Source organism: Ictidomys tridecemlineatus, chromosome 12 (genome assembly GCF_052094955.1).
Source record: "Ictidomys tridecemlineatus isolate mIctTri1 chromosome 12, mIctTri1.hap1, whole genome shotgun sequence".
Classification (NCBI taxonomy): domain Eukaryota; kingdom Metazoa; phylum Chordata; class Mammalia; order Rodentia; family Sciuridae; genus Ictidomys; species Ictidomys tridecemlineatus.
The window spans coordinates 45,161,283-45,184,448 of NC_135488.1; the positions used below are offsets into that span (position 1 = coordinate 45,161,283).

General features: G+C 38.3%; 2 protein-coding genes and 1 non-coding gene across 5 annotated transcripts in view; 2 read left to right on the forward strand and 1 right to left on the reverse strand.

The window, feature by feature from the left end:
• Window positions 1-5,946, forward strand: part of Rnf149 (ring finger protein 149) — a 29,481-nt gene extending 23,535 nt beyond the window's left edge. The window contains exons 7-9 of one of the 3 annotated variants that reach the window (XR_013428814.1): window positions 2,131-2,825; window positions 3,952-4,107; window positions 5,466-5,946. Coding sequence is in view for 1 of the 3 variants with exons in the window: in XM_078028816.1 (XP_077884942.1) it covers window positions 2,131-2,174 (44 nt within the window). In the remaining 2 variants the exon portion in view is untranslated. Of the gene's footprint in view, window positions 1-2,130; window positions 3,473-3,951; window positions 4,108-5,465 lie in introns of those variants that run through there. The other 2 variants (XR_013428815.1, XM_078028816.1) reach the window with 2 other exon arrangements.
• LOC120885165 (small nucleolar RNA SNORD89) lies at window positions 4,185-4,296 on the forward strand. Its single transcript, XR_005727668.1, has one exon. It is a non-coding gene; the product is annotated as a small nucleolar RNA SNORD89 (small nucleolar RNA).
• A 2,596-nt stretch (window positions 5,947-8,542) lies between the features above and the next one.
• Window positions 8,543-20,667, reverse strand: Cnot11 (CCR4-NOT transcription complex subunit 11). Its single transcript, XM_005338494.4, has 7 exons — window positions 20,011-20,667; window positions 17,453-17,617; window positions 16,091-16,243; window positions 14,308-14,510; window positions 12,590-12,792; window positions 9,656-9,752; window positions 8,543-9,573 (listed from the first exon to the last, which is right to left on the reverse strand). The coding sequence occupies exons 1-7, from the start codon at window positions 20,522-20,524 to the stop codon at window positions 9,376-9,378; spliced, it is 1,533 nt and encodes a 510-aa protein (XP_005338551.3). The 5' UTR covers window positions 20,525-20,667; the 3' UTR covers window positions 8,543-9,375.
• Window positions 20,668-23,166: the final 2,499 nt, after the last annotated feature.

Genomic DNA, 23,166 nt, shown 5'->3' on the forward strand with positions numbered 1-23,166 from the left:
AACCATAAAATTGTCAGGGTTAATCTCTTCACCGTCCAGGGCAGCCTCTTAGGAATGGATCTTATTTTTAGGCATCTCATTGCATTAAGCCAAAGTGCTACCAGTATGAATTTTGCTGTTGCCTTCAGGCTTTATAAAGAAAACTGAATTTGCTTTCTCTGGCACACAGCCAGCCTTGAGAATGTGCAAATGCAGGCTCCAGCCCTTCTGAATGTCCTTCAAAAGTAGTTTCCAGTTTCTTGCCATCTGCCTTGTTGTGTTGCACTTCACCATAGTCTCTCTTCAGGTGCCTACTTAGAAGATAACAAAATTCAAAATAGTGAATAGAAGTAAAGAAAATGAAAAAAGAAACTAGGTTTACAAAACATAGAATGTCAGGTACATTCTAAAGAAGCTGGATTCCCTTCCTGAAAACCCCAGCCTCTTTTGGAGGCTCACTTTTTATTTTTTTCTCTTTGTCTTTTCTTTAATCCTAAGTATTGTTCTCTAGTAAATTAACTGGTAACTTGTATAATAATGTTCTTTCTATCCTGTAACAGTCATAGTATAAATTGAGAAATGCTAAATTTTAAAAATCAGTTATTTGAAGTGGACGTTAGTACTTACAGAATGTAATGCAGTTTTGCTTATGGTTAGGAAAATGTTGCTCGGCTGACAGGAGCAGCTAATCAATCAGTGTGGAACTGCGAGTGGAGCACCTCCTGCAAGGGTCCCTGCTGCCTGCTCCTCCCACTGTCCAGTCTATCTACCCCTCTTTTGTAGGGAGCTCAGAGTATTTGGATTTGACGTGACCCTGGCCAAAGCATACAAAATTTCTGTTAAAAGGGAGGAATAAGTTCCAAGACATGTTTATACAACATGGTGACTCTAGTTAACAATATATTACATATTTGAAAATTGGTGAAGATAGACTTTAAGTGTTCTTATGACAAGTATGTGAGGTAATACATATATTAATAAGCTTTATTCAACCAATCCATTGTATACATAGTTCAGAACACCATATCATACACCATAAATATATACCGTTTATATTTTCCAATTTAAAAAGTAAATCAATTTTTTTATTAGTTGTTCAAAAACATTACAAAGTTCTTGACATATTTCATACATTTGATTCAAGCGGATTATGAACTCCCATTTTTACCCTATATACATATTGCAGATTCACATCGGTTACACATCCACTTTTTTACCTACTGCCATACTAGTGTATGTTGTATTCTGCTGCCTTTCCTATCCTCTACTATCCCCCGTAAATCAATTTTTTTAAGATGGGGAAAAATGGTTAATAATAGGGACTGGGGACACTCTGGTAGAGTATATAATCTTGCATGTGTAAAACCTGGAGTCAGTCTCCAGCACAAAAATAAAACAAATTTAATAAAGTTTTTTTTTGTATCTTTATTATTATTATTTATTTATATGTGGTGCTGAGGATTGAACCCAATGCCTCAACATGTTCTAGGCAAGTGCTCTACCACTGAGCCACAACTGCAGCCCCTAATAAAGTTATTTGTTATTTTACCACTAAATTTTAAACTTGCAAAGAAAAGAACCGGAATAAGTGTTTGGTTCTGCTGCTGTGTTTAGGGAAGTATCACACAGTCCTCAGAAACCTTTTGAGCTTTAGTGATTTTGTATCCCTGTTTTTCTCACTTAAATGCCTGGATTTAAACACCAGCTCCACATCTTTATGCTGATAAAAAGAGATAATGACCTACCAGTCTGTACCTCATGGGATCATATGTAGTACCAATAAATGTTAGCCATGTTTTCATTGGTGGCTGCATCATTCTCACAGCTGCTTGTTTGATTCTTGAAAACATATTCCAATACCATCAGCTCATACTTTGTCTTTTTTGTAGTACCATGCTGATCAAATTAATATCACTTTGCCTAATACTAGAAAACCTCTCTTATCATATGTAAGAAACATTAGTTCTATATTTTTCTTGTTGACTGTCTCTTTGGAATAGGATATCATTTTGCAAGTAAGTTTATTTAAGTTTTTCTGAAATTTGTTTTTTGAAATACCGTATTCAGATGAGTAGCTGTATTTATGTAACTGAAGTTTAGAATGTGCTGACCAATTTACTGACCTGGGGTGGTTTTGGTGCTTTGTTGTAGAAGCCGGCAGGAGCGACCCTCAGCGTGGAGGACCCATCTCCTAGCGCACATCCCTCACAGACACATGGCTTGAACTAAAGAGGACATTTTATTTTTTTTTTATTTTAGCACATAGTTTATATACTTGAAAATAATGTACATTTTACCTTTCAGATTCAGATTTTATATATAGAAGGCTAAGATATTTTACTCTTAAGGAGACTTTTTGATTCGTCTTCATATATTTATCTACAAGAATACAGTGTTTATGATAAATTGTTTTGGACTATCAGAGATGATGCCTAGGGAAGGCATGCTAATGTGTAAGGGGGGTGTTTCTAAACACTACACTAGCTACTACAGTACTGTAAACAAAGTTAATTTTATTTCTCAAGCTTTTTAGACAAAGCACACCAATTTTAGATTAGTTGAAGTGGAATTGTGTGATTAAATTCAGTAATTGATCACATGGGCTTTCTCTGAAGGAAAAACTTACAGAACTTACTTTACACTTAAAAGATGAGAAATATCTAGCTTTCTTGCACATTTTTCATTGTACATAGAGATTTCAGAACTTAAGAAAGCGATTTCCATTGTTGTCGGGAATTATGAGAAAAGCGTTAGATGACTTTAGGAATTGCATTTTCCCCTTTAGTACAAACTACTTGTGACATCTTAATGGAGGGAAGTTTGTCCACCTTTCCTACAAATAAAAAGTTAAGACTTTATATTTCATATAAGCATTAAGTTATTTGCTGCTTGATTATGGAAATCGAATAGATGTACTATTATTCATTTTTATAATGATGAATATATTTGTATTGGTTCTAATTGTAATTTAATCTTTACAATTAAAAGAATGATAGTTGAAGAATTTTGATATTTGTTGTTGGAATAAAATAACTAGTTTTCTTGATTAGTTTTTAAGCAAGCCCTTGATTAACCTCAACTCTCCCCCAACCCCCGCCACACCCACACACAAACACACTTTTTTTAAACTATTATTTAATGTTCTCTTTGGTCAAATGTAAAACTTTTGGAGATTGCTGTTTATAAAGTGATCAAACACAACTCTTTGTTCTTTTCTCACTTCTTGGAGGTGGAAATCAAGGACTATGTAGCAGTTATTTCTTTTAAAATGTAGATTATATAGACCTTTGTTACTTTTTACTTTGTTTATTGAGGAAAATATGATTTAAAAAAAATAATTTATCTTATAGCTATATCTTGAATATTAGGGTTTATGAAGCTTATTTTTTCTCCAGCTATGTACTATGTATACAAACTGAGTCTAGCTACTCAGTAAAATATTTGATGAATTGTTTTACTGAAATAAATTGTACAGCCAGATTTGATACAAGGAGTATTGAAATAGAAAATTTGTCTTGCTTTGAGCACTTGTTTTCTTAGGTAGCCTCAAAGTTAGTTTCCATAACAGCTGTTATCTTGAAATCTACCTTTTGTGTTCACTGCAAATAGGAAAATACATTCTTGATTCTGTACCAAGTAGCTGCCTTTCAAGAGACGTATAAAAAAGTGCTTTCGTAATTCTTTTGGTAGCTAATGAAATTGTCTCAGAACACTGGGACAGACCAAGGTTAATTATTTTTGGTTAATTATAGAAGTGTAACTTCTTAATCAGCAGACATCAAAATAGCTTCCCTCAACTCTTAACCAGAATCTTTATGGAAACTTTTAAATTTAATAAAATGCTGGGGATTTGGGGACTCTAGATGAAGATTACACTAAATGAGATTTAGTTATTTTCCTCCTAAAAATTGTCATAAAAGCCATTTGTTCACATCATGTGGAACAGTGTTTTTTTAACTTTGAAAATCATAGGAATGGTGTGAAGGAAACTGAATCCGTGACACTGAAGTACATGGTGGTTCCCTGCCTGCCTGGCCTCTTCACTCCCTGGGGTGTGATTGGCATTCTGACTTTCCCAGCAGAAAACCTCAGAGGGCCAGAGAGGTGTGAGGAATGGTCATTTGGCAGGTAATGGTTTCTTCTATGCTGTCTTTTTTGGGATCTTGGACATAACAGCCTTTCTAGAAAGATTGCTTCCCATGGATACTGAGGAATGATGACAAGAAAAGGCCGAATTGCAGTGTCTCCCTTAGCAGTTTGCTCTCTGGGTGCACAATGACAAAATCACCTGAAGCGACCTACTGGTCTGACCTCAGTAATGCAGGATGAAGCTGCATGCCTAGGGGAAGCTTTCTGAGTGGGAGGGCTAAGAAGGGCATTCCCAGAGATTGGGCAGATTGGAATCACTGATTCCCAGATGACACTGGGACTTGACAAAGTAGTTAATACCTCTCTTTGTACCCTTGTACACATACTTAACCACATCAAAGATGACTGGAATTGTAAAAATAATAACAGAACTTCAAAAGTCTTAAAAACATTTTTTCAGCATTTCAAATGCTAGTAATTGGATTACTAGTTATAAAAGTGAGATATCTTCCATGTCATAATCTACCATGTCATAATCGGCCACATAGCCAGAGACTTGCCCTCATTCAACAGGAATATATTAAAGAAATTGTGACCTGTAAAGTATATGTGCTGCATTCATTCAAAATGTTGGAAAAAAGCTGTGTGTGATGGCACTTGCCTATAATCCCAGTGAATGGGGGTAGTGGGGGAGCTGAGGCAGAAGGATTACCCAGTTTAAGGCCAAGCTATTGATTCCCTGTCTCAAAACAAAAACAGGACTGAGGATGTAGCTCAGTGGGATAATGTCACTGGGCTCAATTTCCAGTAGAGGGCCAGGGGTGGGGGGATTGAGATGCTAGGAAAAAGTCAGGCCATCTTTTTGATGAGCTGTGGGCCTATGTCATGGGCTCGTGAGAGAAGCCTGAGATTACCAATACCTCCTGTGGGCTCATATCAGTTACAGAATTCCAGAATTATACATGTGCCTTTTGAATGTTTCTTATGGCTTTTCTTGAATTGAACAGCAGTGATTGCATAACAAAACAGAATGGATAGAAAAGGAAATCACAGCAATGTGTCTTAGTAAGTGTGCTAGAATTACAATAAACATGTAACAAGTTCTTCTTAATTTTCTAGATACGTTACATTGTCTTAAAGGGACATTACTCCAGAAGTATTGCTTAAAATAGAATGAGTTAGTCTTCATTCTCCGTGGGAATGGGAATGTATAGAAGAGTATGCTGTTTAAAAATAGGTGTGAATGAGTATGTGCTCTGTAACAAAATTGCATGATGCCATTTCTGTATACAGTTGCTTAAATGAGTAATTAATACTGTTGATTTGAATTATTTGGTTATATTTTAGGATCCCAACTCTTTCTACTCTTGTTTATTGTTGTTTTTTTTTTTAAACAGGTGATATGAAGATATTAAAACTTAAAAAGATCCTGAGAACCTAAGTTTTTTTGTTTTGTTTTTGTCTAACGTAATTAAATTGAACTCAGTTATACAAAAGTTGATTGTACCGTATTGAATCCCAGTTAAGGAAAAGGAATCTTGCTGTTGTCCATGCTGGCCTGGGCCTAAGTGATCCCCCTGCCTCAGATGCCGGAGTAGCTGGGATTTACAGGTGCACACCCCTTTCTTTTACTTTTAAACATGTTTAATGAAGAACCTTGTGGTGGTATTTAAGCCTCAACTCTCTTTTTTATAAGATACTTTCTAAATATAACTATTATTATCTGTGAGCTATATATTTAAAAATAAATTTGAGGTACTGGGGATGGTAGAATGATTTGTCTATGCGAGAGTCCCTGAGGTCAGTCCTCAGCACTGTGAAAGTGAAATAAATTTGAGACTCTTTCCTTTTTCAAATAAACAGTGTATGAGATCTTGATCCTCATTTGCAGAATTCATGTTTAAAAACTTGCCTACTCACTAAAATTCATTTGTAACCCGCAAATCATCACATACCGTTTTCAGGAGTCATTTTTAGTCATGCTTGGGTTGAAATTTTGAGTTGCCTGATACACGAGTGAGGGAACAATCTGCCTGTTTCAGCTGTCATAGTACAAGCAGGTGTTTTCCATGGTCTCTTTAGTACCAAATTTTTTTGTACTTTCGTTTCCAACTTCACTGTTTGTCCCCAAGCATGATGAAGAGCAAGACTATAATATGCTTTTAGGATAAAATATGTTAGATAAACTTTATTCAGGCATGAATTACAGTGCTGTATTGTTGACTTTTCAAGTTCAGTGCTATATTTTGCTGGAATCAGAAGTTGCAGGGAATCTAAGTTGGGTTGTTTCTAACAATAGCTATCAGTCATTGAAATTGCAATTCCAAAGTGCTGTTTCAATAATGAACTGTTCTTTATCCAAGAATAGTTGGACCTAATCTGCAGAACTGTGATGCCCACTTTTAGGCATTATTTTACTTTTTGAGAAATTTGGCAAGCAAATTACAAAATTTATATGGAAATGCAGAGCACCTGAATAACCAATGTAAAAGGAATACAACTGAAGGACTCATGTTTCCTGAGTTAAAATTTTACAATAAACTGACATTAATGAAGATAATGTGATGTTGCCATAAAAATGGACATGTAGAAAAAATGGCACAGAATACAGAATTCAAAAATTGACCTACACATACATGAGCTGAGCAAAGGTGCCAAGGTAATTCAATGGTAAGGGATAGTGTTTCCAACAAATGGTGCTGAAATAATTGAAATTCCATATTAAAAAATAACAAAACCAAATTTCTTTGGTACTTGTTGCATCAAATAGAAAAATGACTTAAAAGTGATCAAGTGATACAGATAAAATATATGGATTTATGAATAGTAAAATACAGGATTCAGAATATAAAAATCTTTACAGCTCAAAGTAAGAGAAAGTGATGTTAAAATGTCCTAAAAATTCAGATATTGTATGAAGAAGTATAAAACTTGGTTCAGATGTTACAAAGCTCATTCTCTTACCATGATAAAATCAGAAATTACAAGAAAATTAGAAAATAATTTGAAATGAATGAAAATGAAAACATAAAACAATTCAAGTTATTTAGAACATATTCTTTAACTACAATAATTAAATTAAAAATCAACACCAGAAAGATCTGAAATACTTCCAAATATTTGGAAACTAATATACTTCTGGAGACAGTTTATTGTTGTATCTTGTTTTTAATCCAATTTGCCAGTCTATCTTGATTCATATGAGTTTAGGCGAAGTACATTCAGTGTTATTATTGAGAAGTGATTTTTATTCCCTGTCATTTTATTTCTGGTTTTTAACTTGAAATAGTTTCTCCTTTGATTGGCTATTCTAGTGTTATTCCTCCCTCTGCTGGTTTTCACTTTTGTCATTTCTTCATGAAATGCCATATTGAACATGTTTGTGGTGCGGCTCTGCGAGTTGTGAATGTTTTTAACTCTCTATTATTATTATTATGGAAAGTTTTTTTTATCTCATTGTCAATTCTGAAGCTTAATTTTACCGGGTATAGTATTCTTGGCTGGTGTCTATTCTCTTTCAGAGCTTGGTGTGTGTGTTCCAAGACCACCTATCTTTGAAGGTCTGGGTTGAGAAATCAGCTGAGATTCAGATTGGTTTCTCTCTTAAGGTGACCCATTGTTTGTCTCTGGCAGCCTTTAAAATTTTATTCTTATTCTGTATGTTAGATATTTTCATAATAATGTGCCTTAGTGTGGGTCTGTCTGTTGTAGTTTTTTATATTCGGGGTCCTTGTAAGCCTCCTGTGTTTGATTTTTCCATTTCCCAAACTATGTTTGGGAGTTTTTCTGGTATTATTTCATTGAAAAGATTGTACTTCCTTTCATTTCCTTCATCCCAACAAATCTTATCCCATATTTCTTGGAAGTTCTGTTTATGGTGTCTTTAACATCTTTTCTCCATGTTCTACTTTAATTTCAAGACTATCTATTTTGTCTTAATTGCCTAAAACTGTCTTCCATGTGGTCTAGTTTGTTGGTGATGCTTTCCAATGAATTTTTAATTTGGTTTATTAATTCCTTCATTTCAAGGATTCTGCTTGATTTTTTTTTCAAAATCTCTTTATTGAAATGATCTTTCACTTCCTATATTTTCTCCCTGATTTCACTCCTTACTTTTTTTTGTCCCTTTTCTCGCAGATCAGTTTAACTATATACATTCTAAACTCCTCTGACATTTCTTCCACTGTGGCATCAATATATTCTGTTATTGGAGTATCTTGGTTTGTTTGGGTTAATTTGTTTCCTCACTTTTTTCATGTTGTTTGTGAGTCTACTCATTTAATAGTATGGATCTGAGGCATGTACTTAGTGTGAAACTTGTACTCTTAAAAAAATTTTAACTTTTGCCAAGTGTTGGATTAGAGGATAACTCCTATTGAACAGATTGTTTCCCTGTAAATATGCTTTAGAAGTAGTTCTGTAAAAGGAATTTGTCATGATTTCTTGAAGTAAAAATGCATCAGATGACAGTTGGTAAAAAAAAAAAGAACTTTACTGGAAGGCACTGTTGTCCAAAGTGACATGAAGGGTGACACATGCACTGCCTGTTCTGGTACATCTCACACATCTACCCTGCCACAGACAGCAGTTCCTAGGGGTGACACTCCCTCCCAAAGCCCTGTTTTTCCTTTAAAACAATACAAAACAAAAAAAAAAAAATGCATTTTAGGGTAATAACAGAGGACATCTCAACGAAGAAAAAAAAACTAGGAAACAATATCATCTATTATAACGTTGTCCTAAGAGTTCCCGTGTTTTTAAGAGGCCCTCCAAACATTTGTTCTGCCACTTCTGGAGTTCCCATGACAAAGTTATATGCATGTCCTTGTTTTATACTGCTTAATGAGAAGTTAAGAGATACAATCAACTGCTCTTCACCATATGACAGTATCAAAATTTCTTCAAAATGTCTTTGCTCTCATTGGATACTTTTAACACTGAAACCTTAGGAAAACTGGGTTCCTGATTTATCAGAGCCTGTAGCTTGCCTTTGAAGCAAAAACAAGCACTTTGCTCTGTAATGCTAAAATTTCTTTTAAAAAATACACACCTCATCTACTTTTTTTGCAGTAATATGGAATAATTATTCCTCCTATGGAGTCATCAGCAAGACACTTGGAACATTTTGTGTCCAAGTTCTTACCAAAAATTCATCTATAGGAAAAAGTCATCCAGGAAAAGCAAAACTTTTGCTTTAAAGTAGATAAAAGTGTTGTTTATATGTATAAGACCAAGCAATCCACTGTTTTAAGTTTTAAAAACTAATCAATACAGTTGAACAACAAATTGGGTAGTTCCGTTGAGGTATTATTTTGACATTTTGGTCTCTGAAGGCGTTTCTCCAGTATCCAGTGTCTTCAACAACCGGAATAAGCCTGCGGCTTCTCGTATCCTACTGAATTCAATACAGAAGGCCTGCACTTCTATAAATAAGTCCTGCACATTAATAATTTTGTTACGGATCAAGGACTGAAGAAACACACACACAAGACGCACCAAACGATTCTGGAAGAAAAAGGAAAAAGTTTTAGTGTGCCCATCCTCTTAGCACCTATTTATAGAATTTATAAAAATTTCCATTACTTACCTGCATATATTTATCCTTAATTTGTTCACAAGTAGAGATGCAATTTGATATATAAAGGTGAATAAACTCAGGAGGTAGATCAACAGCTGTAGTCAATCTGTTTCATATAAGAAAATATGGGTAGTTATTTTATTTGCTAACATCAAAAGATACTATAAACCAACCAGGTGTAGTGGTGAATGCCTATAACCCCAGTGGCTGGGAAGTCTGAGGCAAGAGGATTACAAGTTCAAAGCCAGCCTACGCAAACTAGTGTGGCTCTAAGCAACTTAGAGCCTGTCTTAAAATAATAAAAATAAAAAGGGCTGGGGATGTAGCTCAGTGGTAAAAAACCCTTGGGTTCCCTCCCCAATACCCATTTAAAAAAAAAACTGTTAACTATAAAATATAAAGTTTCCTATGGTAGGAATTGCTGATACATAATCCAGTTTTCCAGTTGTAAGAATTCTTCAGCAAATAAACACAAGAACCACAGCCACTTATTTGTGACACTTCTGTTTTTTAAGTCTATGCTTAGCATTATGCAATGCAATTAATCATTAATGACTTATTTGAGCATTATGTTCCCAAGGGTTCCTGGCTGAATCATAAGTCATGGTTCTCATCTCTTATAAGCACCAACAACCTGAGCAGTTACTGTGTTCATTTAACACTCAGGAAGCTCTATTACATATAGCTGCCCAGAGGCAGTATGTCTGAGAAGTGTAAATCTGCATGCAAACAGTTCAACATATCACCAAATGCTAAAATGAGGGGAAGGTAAAAAGACTTGGAAAAAGCCATAAAAGGGCAGGAGAGAAGCCTTCCTGAAAGGTGATTGGAACTGGCATTATTAGCAGAACATGTTAGGAAGTACTGCAGGGAAGACCTGGCTGTGATGTAACAAGAGCATGAATCTGAGTTTATAGTCTTAAAGCCCAAGGCCAGTAATTTTAAGTACTGTGTAGAATGTTTAAAGAACAGAGAAATAAAAATGGTATGGGGGATAGGACTTCCATTTTCAGCTCTGTTCAGTCTGGGAAACCCTAGGCCACGTTAGGGTTTGCTATTGCAAAGTCTGCTAGGCTAACTACAAATTTCTAAAATAAAATTAATACATTCTAAACTTATTTGACCTTGAAACTTCTTTAAGGCACCAAGGAACTAGTGCTCCAAGGAAACAGTGCCCTAGCCACTATACTCACTTGAGATTTTTATAAATAACGAGTATGTTCCATGCTCAAGGGTAATGCATTATGATAGGTGCTGGGGGAAAACAAAAACAGTAACTTGTCCTTGAAATTCCAAGACACTAGGGAGATAGAATCCTATTGATAATATCTGGTAGAGACACTAACTGCTACGAGAATGCTATGAACTCAGCTCAGTCCAAAAGACGATTCAACCACTGAATGAAGAATGAGTCTAAATGAAGAATGAATCTTAATAAAGAGGCTTGAACAAGAGGAGGTAACTGACTAGTTCCTCTCCTATCCCTTAAAGGGCACTCTATATGCATACGATCGCTCAGCTGCCACCAATTTAGTAACACATTCTTTAGTTCAAATACGATTAAAATAATGTCCAACTTTAAAGGACACACCCATTAGTTTCAGATTTTTAAAGTCTCCAACTTACAAAATGGTGTTCCAAGATGTGCTCTTAGTTGCCTAGCACTCAGAATGGAGTTCCGCAAGAGTAGAAGAACCATATAATTTGTCATCCAAACAAGACACCAGATGAAAGGGAGCTCAGACTATGAAGCCTAAATCAGTGTCTCCAGTAGACCAGGATCTACTATTTTATTAAGTAAACAACCTAATAAAATAGTAAGATCCCAAGCTAAACCCCTCAAACCCATTTAATTCATAATATACCTAAAATATAATGGTAAAGGAAAATTAAGATTAAACAATAACATATAGAGCACATCTAGAAGGGAATACATGTTTGATGGTCAGTGACAACAGAGTAAGGAAAAACATACAGCTGAGAGAAGAACACAAGGAATCTCCATGACAGCATGCTTAGAAGTCTCAGCTCTTTTTTTTTTTTTCCAATAAAATTCTGGTTTATTGTTGGACAACTTTGTTTCACAAATACATTAAAAAGGCCAAAAATATAAACAGCAAGTTCACAGACAAAAAAAGGAAACCTTTTTATCTTTGGCCTTTTAAATCACCTCATACAAACCAATTACTTATACTACAATTAAAGTATAAGCACAAAAAAAGTTACTGGAATACTCAGAATAAATTGTTTTTCTGTTTTTTTTTTTTTCCTTCTCCTTTGAGATTATAATGAACATGGTCACACCACAAGTAAAGGGGCGTTTCTTTCATTTTCTGCCTCTTCCACAACTTTTCTTTTCCTTTAAGTCTTTGGTGGTGTTCTCAGAGCTAGTGCCCATGGCCAGTGTCTGACTGGTAGGGCACACTGGTGATCTGATGCAGGGGTTAAGAGGAAACTAGTGTTCAGGGACTCTGGCAGTAAAGCTGTTGGAGTCCATACTAGTGGAGGTGGTTGAAGCCAGTGGGGAGCTGCACCCATGAACAATGCAAAGATAGTTTCTCAGGGCAGCCAATGGGGCCATCAGTATTAGGCCCTCCTGCCAACCTCAATTTAGTACTTTCCCATAAGAAAAAAGTCCCTAATATCTATATTTATATAAGGGTAACAAATACTGTATAGGGAAGTAAGTTTAAGCAATTATATTTCATTCATGCTTCTATTAACGTGAAATATGTTGAAATCCAACCCTCAAATTTCTTATTAATGGATGCTAAATTCACATGCAGTAAACACTGAGGCTCAGATTACTTCTGAAGTGGGTTATCTCAGGCAACAATCAATATCTGGGGGAAAAAACATTATACAGCTTTTTGTAGCAGCTTCTCTTTCCTGGACATTTAATCATTTATAACCCCACATAATAGCTCAAATATGAAAACTTACCGATTTACGACTTCCATTGAATGTAAAGACATGTCCATATTGACCAGGACAGAGAAATACTCAGTGATCTGGCTTGACTGCATTAATTTCAGCAACATTTCTATTGCAACTAGAGGGTTGTTTTCCACTAGGTCTGGAAGTTTGGCTGGAGTGAGGCCAATATGATAAACAAGTTTGGGATCTTTTTCTAATTCACCAAGGAGCTAAGGAAAAAAAAGAGATTTTTAAATCAAACTGGAAATTGTTTTTCCTTCATACAAAGGTGTTTTACACAAAAAAGGTATAAAACTCATGTTCACCAATTTCATAAATTTCTACCCTCAAACTGATGGTCCTCATGTCTTAATACTGTAAGGATACTAAAATACAAACATTCAAGACAGCTTGTAAATTGGCTAGTGTTTCCTTCTAGACATGAAAGCAGACTCAATACTGTCTGGTTGGATAGAATCTTGTCTTATCATCCTAAGTCCTTTGTAGTTTTTTTTTTTTTTCCCTATCATCTGTTATAAACAAAACCAATCTTTTTTTTTCTTGCAGTACACAGGGGATTTTAGGGACACTGTACCACTGAGCTACATCCCCAACCCTTTTTATTTTGAGACAGAGTGTTGCTAAATTGCCCAGGTTGGCCTTAAACTTGTGATCCTCCTGCTTCAGCCTTCTGAGTAGCTGAGGTAACAGGTATGTACCTTGCTCAGAAATAATCTTAATCACCAATTTGGTCTCCAAAAAGCACAAACCACAGAGAATTAATGAAAATCAGAAATAATGCCTGTCTTGCTGTACCCTACCCAGACGGAGAATGGAAATACCCAAGGAGGGGGGCAGGATGCATTGCAAGTCACACCTACATTTTGCAGTTTCAAGAGGTTTCCTCAAAAACACTGTTTTCAGGCCTGGGAACACAGCTCAATGGTGGGGTGTTTGCCTAGCATGTATAAGGTCCTGGGTTCCATCTCAACAACAAAATAAAATTTGGAGGTGCCGAATAAGCACTTTTTCCTTGCAATTTTATATGCTTTTACTTGTCTACTTGAATGTTACCCAGTGAACTGTGTTTCAGAATGATCTACACAAAAGGAACTACAAACAACTCTTAAATGACATTGAAAATACTTTTGATGATGAACTAAATTGGAGATGTCAGTATCTCCCCTACTAGCTCTAACTTGTAAGTGTACAAACTGAATAAAATTCATCAAAGAGAAACCTCCCACAATCTTGTCTTGCCCCTGGATAGCAAGCAATATTTTTAATCTCAAATCTATCACTAGTGAGCTATGTACTTGGGGCTAGTTCACCTTCTCTGGGCCATTTCTCCCTCTATAAGATGTTAATAATTCTACTTACCTCAGAGGTAAATGAAATTACTCCACTCAAAAGAGCTACTGTCCAGTTTTAATGCAAAGATGTATATAAAATGCACAGCTGGTACAGAGCAGGAGCACAGTGCAAAAAGTGAGGCCTCTCCTACCTCACCTCTGTCAAAGACAAACTCATCATTAAGTTGAAACATTTTCAGTCACCTGACTTCTTGCCCTACCACAGCGAAATGACCAAAAGGGAAAGGGTAAAACAAAGCCTCAGAGATCCAAAAACCTTTGAGACTTGTTATTGCTAACTCATGTTGTCAGTTTCGGTGTACTACTCATTTATTACCTTATGAAAAACAAACTCATGATGGATTAAAACTAAAACATGGAACACACACATACCTGTGTTTGTTGGGGAGAAGATAAGGGGCTTTTGAAGGCTTTTGCCATAATTCGCTTGATCTCCACACCAGTGCTATTCTTAACACACATAGATTTATCCCACTGAATAGCATGGTCAGGCTCTGTAGGATTGAGCCAAGCCAGTTCATCCTCACAAATGTGGAGTGGAGGTGGCGGACGGATGAATTCTGGCCGAAAATGGCCTATAATGAGAGTAGTGATATTCAAATGACTGTCAGTGAGCTAATGTGACACACCACACATAAATTTTACTTTATGAAGTACACAAATGCCTCCTTTAAAAAGATAGCATGATAAACTCTCACACTTCAAAATCTGAAGCAGGAATGATTCAGAAAGTCAGATTTCATCCAGAATACAAATAAGAACATGAAAAACCAATGTAGCAGCATGATGCCAGACACACCTATTACTTTTTGGAGAAGAAAGCAGGGCTATGAGCAACACTTCTAATTCACACATGACTACCATTCAAGACACAACTGTTAGACTGGTACATTTTCAATGGAAAGATGAAATACTATTCATCTTCACTCATTCTTCTCTTAATTGCCACTAATAATCTGTTCATGGACCCCTATGATTTGTACAAGTTTTAGCTTTACATTTAATAACTCTGAAGTGACAAATTATGTATGGTGAAATGACAGAATAGGAAAAGTATTGGTTGACATTTTCAAATGAATCGAGTCTTTCATGAATCCTCAAATTCACAAATACCATTTCCATTTCATAAAACAGGAAAATGAAGTGAGTATATTTAACTATTTTATAAAACAGGGTAGACCTGTAAGTTATACACTCACTAAAATAAACTCTGGCTAGATTTCTGCTGAACCTAAGTCACACATCACTTTGGTTTTCCCATAGGGCAAAGGTGGCTTATTCTCTTATGCATCCTAGTCCCTATCAAATTGGGGATTATGCTATCCAGTTTGTTGCCAAAGACTGTTTTCTGGCTACAAAACTGACACACATCTTGCTGCCCAAGGACTGGTATCTGAATCCCTCTTCAGACCACTTATGAAAATGAACAGTCTAACACTTCATGAGAAGTGCTACTTATGTGAGGAGGAAATGCCTGGTGAGTGGTCGGACTCACTTATTATGAGTGATGTGCTCTTCAGATACCGTCCTGGAGGCTCATCCAATTCAAAGTTGTGCCTGAGCAAATACTACACATAAATCATTATGTGGCATGGATCTTTAGGCCCACTTGTGACTAGATAAAACTTCAAATATTAAATCCACTTATGCCAAATATATACTGTAAACCAAATGGTATGACGAGTCAGTGTAAGTTTCAAACTAATGGTGGCACTGTAATCTGGAGAATATGTTCTCATCCCGAAGCAGAAAACTTGCCTTCATCACTCAAACATGGAGGCCTGTCAAACCAAAAGGTGCAGCTCTATTACTTCAAATTCAGTAAGTGCTTCCTTTGAATTAAAGTAAATTAAGAGCTGTAAAATCAGTAAAACTTTAAAGTGGAGAAGGTAATGGTAATAAATAAACCGATTTCAGTAAAATCAGAGAATTTATGTCTTCAAGATGTAAGATATGTAAATCAAGCTGTATGTAACTTTTTTAAAGAAGAAACTAATTTTCACTGAGCTCTCTATAGATACTGTCCTAGAAGTTTTATATTAAACTAAAGTTAAAGTAGTAATGAAAATAACAAGATGTCTCAAAAACTTGAAAAGTTTCAGTGAATGCTGATAAAATAAAAACAAGAATATAAAATTAATATCTATATACCTACTTTCAATAGGTGGTTTTGGTCCACTGACTAAAGATTCTGTGATCCGGGAGGCAACTGAGCTGTCAAATCCAGAATTAGAAGAATCCGGGTCTGGATCACTGAGAATACTAGGGAAGCTGGCTTTACTTTGAGTTGGCAGTTCAGACTGGCGTTCTGAAAGAGGTTAAAATGGGAGATGTTTAAAAATTGAGGACATCAGGAGGAAGAGTCAAAGGACAAGCTACTAAGGGGTAAAGCCACTTGCTTTTTACAACATAAAAAAATGGCCAGATTATATGTGAGTGTGTGTATATACATACACAAAATATATTTTTTTAATTCCTACATTTCAGTTTTATCAGCTGGGCATGGTGGCGCATGCCTGTAATCCCAGCAGCTTGGGAGGCTGAAGCAAGAGGATTCAAAGTTCAAAGCCAGCCTTAGCAACAAAGTGAGGTCCTAAGCAACTCAGTGAGACCCTGTCACTAAAATATAATACAATAGGGCTAGGGATGTGGCTCAGTGGTCCAGTGCCCCTGGATTCACTCTCCAGTACCCCCCCCCCAAAAAAATGCCTTAGACATGACCCAGTTGTCTCCTTAATTTAAAAAATGCTAACAAAATTACCCTGATGCATTTTTTTAATCCAAATTACAGAAGTACAAAAAGTTATTAGAAAACAGGCTATTGTTCAAGATGTAAGAAAAAATTTTTCAGTTGGCAAATTGTCAACTAATTGGTGGGTTTTTAATAAAATTTATTTAATGAACACTGTCATTGTTAAAGGGTAAATCTTCTCTTTGTAGTCACTAATGTTTACCTTGCCTGCTTTTTTTTCCCCCCTAAATTAAGAAAGCACAAAATGCTGAGTGTGGTGGCACATGCAAGCCTGTAATCCCAGCTACTAGGGAGGCTAAGGCAGGAGGCTTGCAAGTTTGAGGTCCACCTGAGCAACTTAAGTGAGATTGTCTCAAAATAAAATTCAAAAAGAACTAGTGGATACAGCTCAGAGGTAGAGGAACCCTGGGTTCAATTCCTAGTAGTAAGAAGAAAAAAATACTCTACATCATCCACAAATACACCTTTGGTCTATAGATCCTACTGAAAAACATCTCTACTTCAAGACTGCAGAGATGATCTGTGTAGCTAGCTCCAAAACAATAAGGTATGCTTGCTTCTTTTTACATTGAGGGAGAATGGATAGATGATCGAAGGCATATATTAGATATAGATAGATAGGCATATATTTAGAATCCAGTACTGAAACTACTTCAAAATGAAAGGTAACTAACCCTTTTCACAATGAAGATTACAAAGACCTTTGTTTTAAGTAGAATATCTCAAAAACAGACAAAAATGCTCAAACTTCCAATTCTTCCTTACCAGCCAAGGCTAACTGAAGCCCACTAATGTCCACAGACTGGCCCATGTTTCCGACATCCATCAAAGCGATCTGGCGAGGTGTCTTTTTGAAGAGTTCCCTTGGGGGTGCCAGCATGAGCTGGGAAAGAAAAAACTTTTCTGGCGGAGTTATAGGAGGTAAAAATCCTGTAAACAAAGATGTACAATGATTTCTCTTATGGTTACTTTTAAAAAGTAACTCAGATCCAGTAAAATTAGTATTTGCTACTTGTCACTGCAACCTACAAATTTTTATAAACTAAATTATAACTGACTTTAGGTTAATGAAATATATACCTCTGTGAACTCCGTAATTAGTTAAGCCTCTGGAAATTCTATGATCTGTGGTACTATTATCAAAAAAATATATTTCTTTAACTATTAAAAACTTTGCTTTCTAAGTCCCTCAATTCCTGTAAAGACCAAAGCTTATATATGCAAACAAAAACAGATATAAAAACTATAATGTTCTGAAGTGCTTTCTAAGACTGTACAGAAGCTAAAGAGACAGGGGTAGCAAATTCATCAGTAGCAACATACCTGCTTCAGTACACAGTGCAACTTTACCATCTCCACAAGACTGAAGGTTCTCTTTTGTCCATATTCAACTGCTCCCCAAGCCTTATCTATCAACTATTGATATCTTACAATGTCCCCAGTCTGCATTCCCTCAGCTCCAGTCCCCCCTCTCTTGCATGAACTACAGGACAGTCTGTCTGATTTCCTTAGCTCCCAATTTTCTATAACTCTCTTCTTTATTGGCTTCAGTCAACCTTGCACCATCCCAGTTTTGACCCCTGTTAATCCACCATTCATGCCCCACCTTGCCATTTAATTCTATTTCTAGAATACAAATCTATCATACTACTTGACCAGTTCACATACATAAAATTAACCCCAAACTTCTACATCATTATAAACACTTCATAATCTAGTCACCACCCACCTTCCTAATCTTACCTCTTGATTACCCTCCCATTCATGTAACCTACTCCAGGTAGACAAAATTTCAGCTTCTCTGTATAGACCTAATTCTTTAACAATAACCTGGCAGGGCCACATTCTTCCCTTCTACCTGCATCCCTAATTAACATACAGCAAAGATATCACACTTTTCCTCTGGGAATCTTTCCAGTTCTGAAGGTTGTTTCTTTGTGCTACTTGCATCTTTTTTTTTTTTTTTTTTGACACCTAGTACAGCCTTACCATGCTGTTATTGACCTGTCTTTATGTTCTCCCAACCAGACCGCAAATCTGTTGATTTTGGAAAACCACCCTTCTTACATTGTCTGTCCTACCTCAAAATCATTTGAAAAGACTTTTAACTTTTTAAAAACTATGCCCATTAGATGTTTACCCTAAATGTACAAGAGAAGCACTAAGACTGGAGCTCTGGTAATAACATTTCCTCTTCTGTGTAATTTAAGCATTATCCCTATCTATTTGAGTAAAGATAACAATAGGTAAGTGCTGTAATGCACACTTGTGATTCCAACTACTGAGGATGCTGAGGCAAAAAGATCCAGAGTTTCAGATCCATCTCAAAAAATATATTAGTGACAATAACGAGTAATACTTTTCACACGTACTTTTATTCTTCATAACTACACTACCAGTTAGAATCTGAATTTTATTGATGAGAAAACTGAGGCCTGGAGATTACATCCTGGGGATTCCTTTCCTGGCAACTAATTCCCCTCCTGTTTACAATGCAGTGTAGGAACAAGGTGTAGGTTTAGACATGTATTTGATGATGGGGTTTTACATAACACACCCTTCAGAATTCAAAGGGTTTCTGACCTAAATCCCCCACTGTCCCCATTCCCCATTACAAACATTCTGATGTGGCATTCACTTTCTGGGCAGTCACAAACTTCCCCAACACAAAGGCTTCCCTTCTTAGACGAGGATAGTGCAGGAAGGCATCCAAAAATGTTTTAGATTCAGAAGGCTGCAAACAAGAACACCTTGTTTCCTTAGCCTGCATGAAGCCCTGGGTTTGATCCTCAGTACCGCAGAAATTTAAAAATGCAGCCTGGTACCTAACCTACGTCTCATCTAACCCGTGCTGCACAAGCATACCTCTACCTAATGCAAAACATGCGTTTTGTAACAAAACAAACTTGAGACAACCTTCTATCCCCTACCCTCACCACATCGCAGCAGTCCAAGGAAGGCAGCTGTAAGGTCCTTAACATGCTGCTTAATGTGTATTTTCGTCCAACAACATTTTTGGGTTCTTAATATGGACTTGTTTACTCCTCTGAGACTTACAAACGGGGACAGACCCATGGTGTCACTACAGGTTTAACTGTGCACATCTCCAGACGGCCTTTAGGAAGACGGACCTTACTGAAGGACCTGAATGGCTGGATGGCCTGTACAGAGGAGGCCAATCATCCTCGGTGCCAGGAACTCGCAATGGCCTGTGATTCGGCTACCACCTGGATTCCTGCTCTGGGGTTGGGCGGGCTCCAGAAGCGCAGGCGGGAGGCTGCCCCGCCTAACCCTCCGCACCGCCCACCCGGCTCCGGAGGTACCTGAGAGCGGCGGCCGGTCGGGCTCCTGGCCGCCGCGGGCGGGCGGCGAGGGGTTGAGGAGGTGCGCGAAGCTGGCGGCGAAGGGGTTGGCTGCGAGCGGCTCGGTGCGGTACATCTCCCAGAGCAGGTAGAGCGCCGTGAGGCGCTGCGCGGCGCTGGGCAGCAGGTCCGGCTGCTGCAGCAGCATCACCAGCACCGAGCCCAGGCGGAAGTGGTCGGCCTTGCTGAAGTAGTGGTGGAAGGCGGTGGACAGGCCCTCGAAGGTGCTGCCGCCGCCCGCCTCCTCCGAGATGATGCTCAGCAGGCTCGAGAGCTCCTTCGGGGTCAGGCTCATCCTGCCCGCGGGGCCGCCGGGGCCTCCGCTGCCCGGCCCGGGGCCGCCTGCTCCGCCTCTGCCGCCGCCGCCGCCGGAGCCCCCCGGGCCGCTCCTGAACGCCGAGGCTTCCCGGGCTCCCCTTTGCTCCGCGGCGGTGAGAAGCCGGCCAGACGCCGCGCTGGCCCCGCCGCCGGGCATCAACCTCGCTCGCCTGCCCTGCTTCCCGGCCCGAGTGGCCCTGGCACCGGCTCGCTCCGTCCCCGCGACCGTAAAGCGCGCTGTGACACGACAGCGTCGCAAACAAAACACGCCACGGAAGCCGGATGGCCGCGAGGAAGATGGCCCAGCGCCCAGCGAAAGAGAGGCTGAGGGAGCCGGGCCCAGCCGAGCGTGCGGAGACGCGGGTGGGCGGGGCGACAGGGCGGAAGTGGGGGCGGGGCCAGGGGGAGGGAGGGGCTGGCGCAGCGAGGCGGGGCTCGGCGGTTTTTCTGCGGGGACTTTTTATTTTTTTAATTTTTAAAACTAATGCATTGATTTATTTTGATTAGGTATCTACGACAGCAGGACGTACCTATGACAATGAGCAGCAGATTCGTTGTACATGATTTTAATACAGCATGTCATTCCTCTGTTCCTGCACGAGGTGGCCTCGCGTCCGCAGTGCAGCCCCACAGGTCGCTAGGCTGACTGTCCATCTCATGGCAACACAACTGGCAACCTGGGTGGGCTTTGGCGCCTGACGCACTCAGTGAATTTTGGCTGCCTTGTTTTTGTGAGATGCATCTTAGGTGCTAGTTTCCTCAATATGACATCCGTGGTAAAATTATTGTAAATGCAAATAACTAAAGACACATTTCTCATAACCAGAATTAATTCCCGGCCTTACGTTTCTTTTTGTTGCAGAAAAGGAACATTGCAAGTGAGCCTTTTTACATAGTTATTTTAATAAGATTTCGAGAAAATCTTTTCAAGAAGTATTCGTTTACAAAATTGTTTGTTGCGCCACTTTTTACTTAGCCAGCAGGGCGCTCATTCTTGGCTTGTTTGAGCTTTAGAAACCCTCAGAGCCCCTTTAATACTAGTTCCTTGCCCCACCCCTCCCAGGTGCAGTTTATGTGCAGTCCTGAGGACTAATAGGTTCTCTTCTTCCTTGCTGAGTTGCAGGTAGCTGAGAGTGGTAGACATTTGCCTTTCACATGTAAGCTAAAATATTGCCTGATGTTTGCTTTAACCTTCTGATATGGAATAAGGACCCACTGTGTAATATGCATAGAAATCAGTACTAAGTTTTGCAAAAAGAAAATGGTTTAAATTAGACGTGGGTCAGAAAGCTATAGTCTCTGTGACAGGAGAATCATGAGTTCAATTCCAGTCTGGGCAACATATAAACTCCATCTCAAAAAAGAAAAAGAAAAGGTTTTATTGCACTGTCACGGACAAAGAGCTAGTAGAAGCTTAAATTTGCCTCCCCAGTCAGTTGCTGGTAGCAAATTTACAGGAGGGGAGAGGGGGGAAGTTGCTTATAGATTGAATGGCATGAAAGGGGAGTTTGAGGGTTCTTTTATGCAGGCACAGGTGGTTATCATGCCTCTTTACAGATCAAATATTTCTAATAGGGGGTGGTAACATGTTCTGCTCTGGGGACTTTAAGGCTGGGACATGACATTCTAAAGGTCATTGATCAGAGGATCTACTTTGCATATATCCATTCTTGAAAAGACTGTTTCATATGATCCCTAAGTGGAGTCTGTAGGATTTTCCTGAAAGATAGCTTAAGCATTTTGCTATTTAAGGACTTTATCTCTGGGTGTGTCCAGATTCTTAAATGGATTTAATTCTGTTTTCATCTTTTTGTAGAAATTCTCATGCTTTCCTTCCACCATTTCTCTTTCCTGGAAGTTAATAACAGTGGATTTCCCTTCTAAGGGTAGCTTGAAGTGTAAGCAGTAACTTTGATATGAAGCAAGAAAAAAGTTTTATTCTCTCTTCCTTTGGCTGCAAGTATTTCAGGAAGTTCAAAATGAAAGTAAAGAAGACAACAGAACAGACAGCTCATACCACAGTTACACGTGGGGAGAAGATGGCCACTTGATGACAGGCCAAGATTAGAGTGGTGCTGCTATAAGCAAGGAACACCTGGGTTACAAGAAGCTGGACGAGTCAAGGAAGGGAGACTGTTGGTAAGCTCAGTAATAGAGCGCTTGCCTAGCATTTGTGACGCCCAGTGCTCAGTGCCCAGCGAGACACACACACTCACAAAGGGCCAAGGAAGGATTGTCCTCTAGATTCCTAAAGAATGACCTTGGCCCTGACACCTTGATTTCAGACTTCTAGCCTCCAGAGCTATGAAAGAATATATATAAATTTAAGCCACTTAGTTTGTGGTATAATTGATACAGAAGTTCATTGTGTGAGTATACAATAATTCATTTACCCATTTTATTGTTGCTGGGCATTTAGGTAGTTTCCAATTTGGGGCTCTGATGAGTGGCGGAGCTAGCTACGAGCATTCAAGGAAATCTTTTTGTAGACATAAGCATTTTTTCTTGGCCATATACCCAGGAGTAGAACTGCTAGATCACTGGATATATGCATGCACTTTCTGCTTCAGTAAGCACTGGCAAATATTTTTCCAAAGGTACTGTACCAATTTATACTTCTCCCAGCAATACATGAAAATACTGATTGGTCCACATAGTCACCAATAATTAATGCTTTTCTTTGTAACCATTCTAGTTTCAGATGCATACTGCTATCACATTATGCTTTCAATTTTCCCTTCCCTCAAAGTTGACACTTATTCACATGATATTGAACATTGGGTATTTTCTTTTGCATAG